The sequence below is a fragment of the Gekko japonicus genome, unplaced genomic scaffold (genome assembly GCF_001447785.1).
Source record: "Gekko japonicus isolate JY-2015 unplaced genomic scaffold, Gekko_japonicus_V1.1 scaffold298, whole genome shotgun sequence".
Classification (NCBI taxonomy): Eukaryota; Metazoa; Chordata; class Lepidosauria; order Squamata; family Gekkonidae; genus Gekko; species Gekko japonicus.
Window position 1 is genome coordinate 1,102,411 of NW_015163615.1, and position 9,717 is coordinate 1,112,127.

Here is a 9,717-nt window from a genome sequence, read left to right on the forward strand (position 1 = left end):
TGAGCACAGGCTGGATGTGGTCCCATTTCGAGACACCAGCAACCAGCCTGGCCGCCGCATTCTGCACTAGCTGCAGCCTCCGAATCAGCGACAAAGGCAGCCCCATGTAGAGAGCGTTGCAGTAGTCTAGCCTTGAGGTGACCGTCGCATGGATCACTGTGGCTAGGTCTTCGCGGCTGAGAAAGGGAACCAACTGCCGCACCAGCCGCAGATGGTAAAAGGCCGCTTTGGCAGTGGCTGCTACCTGGGCCTCCATCGATAGGGTGGAGTCCAGGAGCACTCCCAAACTCCTAACCTCCGAAGCTGGCACCAACGGCGCCCCATCAAAGGTCGGGAGCGGGAGCCCCAGTCCCTTCCCGTTCCGGCCCAGACACAGGACCTCCGTCTTCGCCGGGTTCAGCTTCAACCGGCTCAGCCTGAGCCATCCAGATACGGCCTGCAACGCCCGATGCAGATCTTCTGGATCAGAGTCCGACTGGCCACCCAACATCAGATAGAGCTGGATGTCATCGGCGTATTGATGACACCCAAGCCCATACCTCCGGACAATCTGGGCGACGGGGCGCATATAGATGTTAAATAGCATCGGGGAGAGCACTGCCCCCTGAGGCACACCGCATTCAAGCGGGTACCTCCGGGACCGCTGCTCCCCTAATTCCACCCTCTGTCCCCGACCTTGGAGGAAAGAGACAAGCCATTGAAGGGCGAGCCCCTGAATCCCCACATCGGCAAGGCGGCGGGCAAGCAACTGATGGTCGACCGTATCAAATGCGGCCGACAGATCGAGTAACAACAGTGCTGCCACGCCGCCCCGATCCAGATGTCTACGAAGGTCGTCAGTAAGGGCGACCAGTACCGTCTCCGTTCCATGCTGTATATCTGAAAAGAAATGTCTTACACTAAGGGCATGCACACATTGACTTGTTTGCACTGGTGAATATATTACTAACTGTGCCTATGCACACTAATTTTTTGCAAATTCAGAATTCAATTACAATTTTGGAAAACATGGGATTTTCATTTTAAAGAAAAGCCGTTTCAGTAAAATGCATCTAGGATTCTATTTCAACATCACAGACATTTGTGGTTTGTTAATGAGGGGAATAAGACTAAAATCCTCAGGCTTACAAGCTCCCTTCCCCGTTTAGTTTAGCTACCTAAACTAAAATCCAGCTTGTCACAATATTCAGGATTGAACCATGCTTAGCATTTTGATTAATGGGGAAAAGACAGGCCCAATTTGTTAAGTAACAGAATTTGGATATCACAGTAAACTGGAGCTAAACCAAAGACTTTCTAAACCAGAAAGTATTCCATTGCAGCCCTGCACTCAGTGATAGAACAACCCCATAGGCCCTTGTTTTTACCATGAGGAATTAGGGATTTAATCAACTGACCAAGGTCTCAAGATGCTATATCACAATAAAGAGTTCACCTCTCCCACCTTCCTCCCACTCATCCTCTTTCACAACGAGCCAGTCTGGTGTAGTGGTTAGAGTGTCATACTAGGATCTGGAAGATGCAGGTTTTAATCCCCATTCTATGGAAGCCTGCTGGATGACCTGGGGCCAGTCACTGTCAGCCTAACCTACCTCACAGAGTTGTCATGAAGGAAAAATGGAGGAGAGGCGAATGATGTATGCTGCTTTGGGCCCCCACTGGGGAGAAAGGTGGGGTACAAATGAAGTAAATAAATGAACAAAATAATAAATTACTAAATAAGGCTTACTCCTCACTACCAACAGCAGGCCACTAACAGAATTGCCATTTGACTGCAGCCAGATGTTCTCCCCCCCCTCTCAAAAAAAACCTACAAGCACACACACATTAAAAACTCCACAATCCCCTCCTTTATTCAGCAAATGTAGAGGTAGGAGTCTTTTTCAATGGCAGCTGTTAAGAAAAAACACAAAGTCTTACATGCTGTATATCTGAAGAGAAATGTCTTACACTAAGGGCATGCACACATTGACTTGTTTCCACTGGTAAATATATTACTAACTGTGCCTATGCATATCTTGCATACCTTGATAGATGTGAGCCAGAACATGAGTTTTTTTCCATGGTTGAAAAGACCAAATTAACTTCAATTTCAGGAAAAAAAGTTTTATCTTAAAGAATAAAAGTAATAAATGAATACAGCTAGTAAAAGCATTTAACTGAACAGTAAAATACTACGGCATCTGATCATAGAGAAAATGATATACATATATCTGTATCCTCTTTCCTTAGCTCTACAACTTATCTCTGTGATGTTGGAAAGATAGGCAGAAATATCTTAAGAGCCCCAGGTTTGATGTTCTAGCTCTGATATTTCATATTACTTTCTTCTTCATCTGGTGATCATCTCTCTTCTGACCCTGTGCCAGCGTCTCCCCCCTTCAGAGTCCTAACAAAGTCTCTTCACGTATCTCCTTATGATCTCAACAAAACCCTGCCTGTCAGAATGGCTGCACCCCCATTTGAAAGGGAGCCCTTCTCCCCATATCCCTACCTCTGCAACTTCACCAGGAAGGGAAAAGGCTGGAAGTATTTGATCACTATGAGGCTTCCCAATCTCTACAGCATACTTGCTGCCAGGCAACTTTTCCTCATTAGTATACTAATAGCTTTACAGCAACCAAATTAGCCAGCCTGGAATTCAGAAAGAACTGAGTAAGGGGGAGGGAGGAGAGCTGGTTATAGACAACTTGTAAGTTGGAGCTTAACCAGGGAGCATTTACAGAGTATAAACTCAACACTCATAAAGTGAAGCAGAAAATTCTTACAGATTGGGTGACGTGTCACTTCATCACACACTCAATGTGAGCAGAAAGGAAGTACACAAGCTTGCGGAATGGAGGTTCATTCACCCCACAAACAAATTGTGGTTTGGTTAATGAAGTATATGCTTCTAAAAGTATCAGTATAAAGGCAGAACCGTTCCAACAGAAAGGACAGTATCTGAAATCCAGTATTCAGTTCCCAGGAAGAATGATAAAATGATAACTATGATTGTATAAAAGCAACATCAAAGAAACAACATATTCAACTTCACAAATGCAGACAGATCAAGATAGGTAGCTCTGTTAGTCTTCAATGTGCTATTGGACTCTTCTTCTTTTCTGCTTCACAGATGGGAGAACAAGCTATTTTCAGTAACATGTTAAAACAGAATGAGAAAAAGTATATAAAGTTCATTTGTCCCATTTAGTTCTCTAACAAATTACTGAATGGGACTAATTCCAGCAAGGCAGAAATGCTAGCATCAAAACAAACCAGACCCTTGTTGCATCTTAAAGATTTAAAAAATGTCTAAGATGCTCCAAGACTCCTGTTCAGTTTTGGAGGATACTAACAGTGGCTGCTTCTAAAATGTTCAGCAAAGTTAACAAGCATTACTTACCAACAGTGTCTGCTTTGCTGAAATAAGAGCTCACAAGATTAGCAGGGTCACTGTTCTGACACAGTTTCAGCTCCAGAAGATAAACCTCTACTTTGCAGTGCTTCACAAACAGACCATACTCCACAACCTATGAAGAAAAGATTTTCTGTAAAGCAGGTACAACTATCCAGGTAGTTGTACTGATTTATTGCTAATAAAACTATCACAATCTAAACTGACTGGCTCCTGTCTTTAAACCTTTCTATCTCACCTTGGTACGTAGAAACAAAAAAACTTCACTAACCCCAGCTGAACCACTAGCTATCTGACTTTAGATAATCCAGTTACAGCCTGATACGGAGTATGTTTACTTGGAAATAAGCTCCACTGAATTAAACTGCAGGCTTGATTTTCAGTCAAGATAGAAACAAATTAGCTGAGGGCACAAGCTACAGGTAATTCTCCTCTGTCAACCTATGGGCTTCTGAAAACACCACCACCACCACCGCAATGCTTTGAAGGCAAGCTACAGGTAATTCTCCTCTGTCAACCAATGGGCTTCTGAAAACCCCACCACCGCAATGCTTTGAAGTCCTTTTCTAAGCCCTTTTGGAACGCTGAAACCCCACTTAACACCTCCCACTTTCTAAAAGCACTTGTTGACTACCACGGCATCCACAGGCACCATGTTGGGGACCCCTGGCCTAACCCCTGCATGGATAATAAAAACAGCACTACAGGGCAAGACACAAGAAAGAGAGAGGTTTCTCCATACGCCAGGCAGCCTAAAAAATACCCACTTTCTCCTTCACTACCCCAAAGAGGGCAAAACTCCTCAAAAACCAACTAAGGCCTGTGTGTATGTGAAAGCTCTCACTCTTCCTGGTTGTCAGTAGGCTGAAGTCTGGTCCTTATCTATCTCTCAAGCCTGGAAAAAACTCAGGCTTTTATACCATTGGAGAACTTTGAAAAGCAAAGAAAAGCTCCTACTTTCAACATCTCCATGATGAAAAAAGATATTTCTTTACTTTTCCCCATCACCTGAAGGAGGGAGAAGGACTCAGTCTCCCTGCTGTCAGAGCTTCTCAGAGGTCTAGACCAAAGCAGAGAGATTGCTCATTCCTTCACCATACCATGGAGAAAAGTAGGAAAGTCTCTCTCCAGTTGAGTGGGGGAAGGTTTGGCTGAAAGAAAGGGAAAAATATTTTCCCCTTTCAAGAAATCTCCATCCTCTACTATTTTGTGATAAAGGGCTCAGATCCACGGTTATCAGCAGGGCTGTATGGATTTAAACCTCCAACCCCACACTCTTAAAGTAGGCTGGGGTAGACCGTCTATAATCTGAATGTTTTATCACAGCATAGCAGATGGTGGCAAAAGTTTATGGGGAAAGAAAAAGTATGATATTTACTTTTATGACCTTCCCCAGACCCACCCAAATGAGTATTGCATGGCTCCTACATTTCTGTTGCTCCTGGGGTTTTCCTGTTGCCCTGCTAGATAACAGACCAAACAACCAATCCCATTAGGGATTTTTGTTGCAGATCCTCCTGGGCCACTGTGTCTGGACCCTGTGTGCATGAGAAAAGCTGCAAACTTAGACTAAGCAGAAGCTTATACAGGAAAATGTGACTTATGCTTATGATGACTAAATATGCTCCAGAAGGGACAGGATGTGGAAAGTAGCCAAGTGCCAACCAAAGGAAAGTAGAGAAGAGGAGAACTCAGCTTTCACAAGTCCCTGAAGTGACAGTTTTTGGGATGTAGGATGATATTTCCAAACTGTCGCCGCTGCTCTACCACTGCAGGCCCCCAGCCTGTATTCATTTCCAAAAACAACTAGGAGTGATTAGCATTTTACCTGTCCCTGATAGAGTCCCGCATCTTGTATAGTGCTGTCAAGTTTGCTTAGCTGCTCATAAGTATTACTCATATATCTGCTCCATAGCCTAATCTCCTTGTCAGCTGGGATATTAAACAGCTTTCTCATTTCTTTTTCAATGGCAGCTGTTAAGAAAAAACACAAAGTCTTACATGCTGTATATCTGAAGAGAAATGTCTTACACTAAGGGCATGCACACATTGACTTGTTTCCACTGGTAAATATATTACTAACTGTGCCTATGCATATCTTGCATACCTTGATAGATGTGAGCCAGAACATGAGTTTTTTTCCATGGTTGAAAAGACCAAATTAACTTCAATTTCAGAAAAAAAAGTTTTATCTTAAAGAATAAAAGTAATAAATGAATACAGCTAGTAAAAGCATTCAACTGAACAGTAAAATACTACAGCATCTGATCATAGAGAAAATTATACATATATCTGTATCCTCTTTCCTTAGCTCTACAACTTATCTCTGTGATGTTGGAAAGATAGGCAGAAATATCTTAAGAGCCCCAGGTTTGATGTTCTAGCTCTGATATTTCATATTACTTTCTTCTTCATCTGGTGATCATCTCTCTTCTGACCCTGTGCCAGCGTCTCCCCCCTTCAGAGTCCTAACAAAGTCTCTTCACGTATCTCCTTATGATCTCAACAAAACCCTGCCTGTCAGAATGGCTGCACCCCCATTTGAAAGGGAGCCCTTCTCCCCATATCCCTACCTCTGCAACTTCACCAGGAAGGGAAAAGGCTGGAAGTATTTGATCACTATGAGGCTTCCCAATCTCTACAGCATACTTGCTGCCAGGCAACTTTTCCTCATTAGTATACTAATAGCTTTACAGCAACCAAATTAGCCAGCCTGGAATTCAGAAAGAACTGAGTAAGGGGGAGGGAGGAGAGCTGGTTATAGACAACTTGTAAGTTGGAGCTTAACCAGGGAGCATTTACAGAGTATAAACTCAACACTCATAAAGTGAAGCAGAAAATTCTTACAGATTGGGTGACGTGTCACTTCATCACACACTCAATGTGAGCAGAAAGGAAGTACACAAGCTTGCGGAATGGAGGTTCATTCAACTCACAAACAAATTGTGGTTTGGTTAATGAAGTATATGCTTCTAAAAGTATCAGTATAAAGGCAGAACCGTTCCAACAGAAAGGACAGTATCTGAAATCCAGTATTCAGTTCCCAGGAAGAATGATAAAATGATAACTATGATTGTATAAAAGCAACATCAAAGAAACAACATATTCAACTTCACAAATGCAGACAGATCAAGATAGGTAGCTCTGTTAGTCTTCAATGTGCTATTGGACTCTTCTTCTTTTCTGCTTCACAGATGGGAGAACAAGCTATTTTCAGTAACATGTTAAAACAGAATGAGAAAAAGTATATAAAGTTCATTTGTCCCATTTAGTTCTCTAACAAATTACTGAATGGGACTAATTCCAGCAAGGCAGAAATGCTAGCATCAAAACAAACCAGACCCTTGTTGCATCTTAAAGATTTAAAAAATGTCTAAGATGCTCCAAGACTCCTGTTCAGTTTTGGAGGATACTAACAGTGGCTGCTTCTAAAATGTTCAGCAAAGTTAACAAGCATTACTTACCAACAGTGTCTGCTTTGCTGAAATAAGAGCTCACAAGATTAGCAGGGTCACTGTTCTGACACAGTTTCAGCTCCAGAAGATAAACCTCTACTTTGCAGTGCTTCACAAACAGACCATACTCCACAACCTATGAAGAAAAGATTTTCTGTAAAGCAGGTACAACTATCCAGGTAGTTGTACTGATTTATTGCTAATAAAACTATCACAATCTAAACTGACTGGCTCCTGTCTTTAAACCTTTCTATCTCACCTTGGTACGTAGAAACAAAAAAACTTCACTAACCCCAGCTGAACCACTAGCTATCTGACTTTAGATAATCCAGTTACAGCCTGATACGGAGTATGTTTACTTGGAAATAAGCTCCACTGAATTAAACTGCAGGCTTGATTTTCAGTCAAGATAGAAACAAATTAGCTGAGGGCACAAGCTACAGGTAATTCTCCTCTGTCAACCAATGGGCTTCTGAAAACCCCACCACCGCAATGCTTTGAAGTCCTTTTCTAAGCCCTTTTGGAACGCTGAAGGAAATTCTGGAAACAACAGCATGTTGAAACATCCAATACATTTTGCATCTTCTTTTGAAGTTACATTTTGACATAGTAATCCAAGAACATTTTTTAAAATACAAAAACAGGGTGCCCTTCCACTTTATACTTCACGGATGCTTTAGGGCCCTCAAGTGTAGTCTGTAGTATCTCTGCCACATCTACACAACTTATTAAACCTCCTTCAGGACTACCTTACAAGGCACCAGTCCAGCAAAATGCCCAGCATATGCAGCAGTAGGGATGTCAAGGAACATGGTAAGCATTGGAAAATCTTAATTAAAAGCATTGTTAAGTCTACAAAAGTAACTGCTATAAAATATGTGTTTTACATCTGCTGGATGGAAAGTTTTACTTTAAAAGCTTTTGGTGTATTTAAGGTTTTACATAAATAACAAACACTTATCTATGGCTGCAATCCTAAGGATGGTTTTCTGAGAGTAAATCTGACTGAATAACATGGGATTTACTTCTATATAGACCTTTTTTAGGATTGCTCTCTAAACTACTGGAGATTACAAAAAAAATCATTCCACTACCAACAAGCATAGGAACTTCTGAAGAGCTATACAACAAATCACATATCTGTTACTTTGCTTTTAAAATATCTTTGATATTTCTTTGAGCACAATATGGGATTATTCAACCTAGGTATAGTAGCATATCAAGGGAATCCAAGGAACATCTTTTGTTAAGTAAGTCCACCCACTATATACTTCACATACATAAAATCATACTCTTACAGTAACGTGACAATGTTTTTTCCCAATTTTCATATCTGAAAAACACATGCATACTACCTTCTGTGAAGTCAGTGTGTTTATTCTGCAACATACACAACTTTTAGGAAATCAACACCACAAGAATGTCATGGGTGAAGAGGCCCTTAGCATATGACTTCAGACTGAAATCTATTTTAATATCTAAGCAGCAGAACAACCCCCACTCCCCTGTTTTACATTAGCTAATGGGTGGCTATAAAAGAATGTTTTATGCAGCCTCCAGGAAACTTATGCCACACTATTCCAAAGAGAAGTATTCTGCATTAAGAGATCTTCAGGACAATGCAACACGCCTAGAGGAATTACCTGAAGTGACACCTATATTTATATCTCATCTTTATGCTGTTGAGCTCAAGGCAGGGGATGGCTGGAGAAAGTGGCCTTATACAGTTAGGGTAAATCACCCAAGGATAATGAACACTTACTTTTCTGACAATTGGCTGTTGTCCCTCGATACAGCCATACCAGTTTATTAATTTATTCCAAGCTTCAGTAGGAACCAACACATAGTCCAACTCATCAATTAGGTGCTCTTTCAAGGTTTGCGCTTCTGAATCTAAAAAAGGAAAGAAAGTGACCCAAAGAAAGACAAAAGCTCTTAATGAAATTCAAGTATCTTATTTACATCCTTTTAAATGGCAGGTAAATTCAGACACTTTTGAAAATCTCTACACACATAGCTACAGCTGCTGCCTAATAAAATAAGTGCTCAAAACAAAACTTCATCAGGAGTTTTATAGTACAATCCTAACCAGTTACATCCTTCTAAGTCCACTGAAGTCAATGGATTAGAAGGATGTAACTCAGTTTAGGATTACACTATTAGCTCACCAGCAGTTTCAGGAACTTCTTTGCCCAAAATAAATGATTAAAACAAATGCTGTTTTGGATGTCTTATGCTGTATGACTGCATCATTTTTTAAAATTCTGTAGTCTATCATATGTCTTAGCGAAAATGTAAAGCTATAAAGTAAATCAGTAAATCAGCAGCTTGGTTTTAACTGACAAATTGGCAGTTACTGGACATTTCCTCAAAATGGACAAAACATGAAAATCTCCTCAGATTACAATCAAGAGACTACTTGTGTCAGAAGAGATGATATAAACAAGTACTTTGTCCTTTCATCTCAACAACAGGAGTTCTGTTTAAAGAACACAATTTTTAAATGGTTGGGGAACACCCTGGTTCACTTAATTAATGGAAGCTACTTCAAAGAGGATTCCTTTGCATATATATGATGCAATTGCAATAACCATATGCATTGCTAAATTCTGCTAGGTGTGTTTTACAATTTTTACAGAGGCTATTCCAAAGAGTTAGAAAGGGTTTCTTACACTTCTTTAAAACTTTGCTATGCACATGGCCTACAAAACCACATCACAAAGCTTTATATCAATGTTTCACAAGCTTGTTTTGCAGTTGTTACTAATACTAATAACTAGCCAGGAAAAGCTACCATGAAACTCATCAGGATACTTTGTCAACGAATTCACAGTGACTGTCATATCTTTTGTTGTCAGTGACAGT

General features: G+C 40.9%; 1 protein-coding gene across 1 annotated transcript in view; it reads right to left on the reverse strand.

The window, feature by feature from the left end:
• Positions 1–9,717, reverse strand: part of USP4 (ubiquitin specific peptidase 4 (proto-oncogene)) — a 60,196-nt gene that overhangs the window by 48,568 nt on the left and 1,911 nt on the right. The window contains exons 3-5 of the mRNA XM_015407415.1: positions 8,615–8,745; positions 6,862–6,988; positions 5,226–5,371 (exon numbers count right to left, since the gene is read on the reverse strand). Of these exons, the coding sequence (XP_015262901.1) occupies positions 5,226–5,371; positions 6,862–6,988; positions 8,615–8,745 (404 nt within the window). The remainder of the gene's footprint in view (positions 1–5,225; positions 5,372–6,861; positions 6,989–8,614; positions 8,746–9,717) is intronic.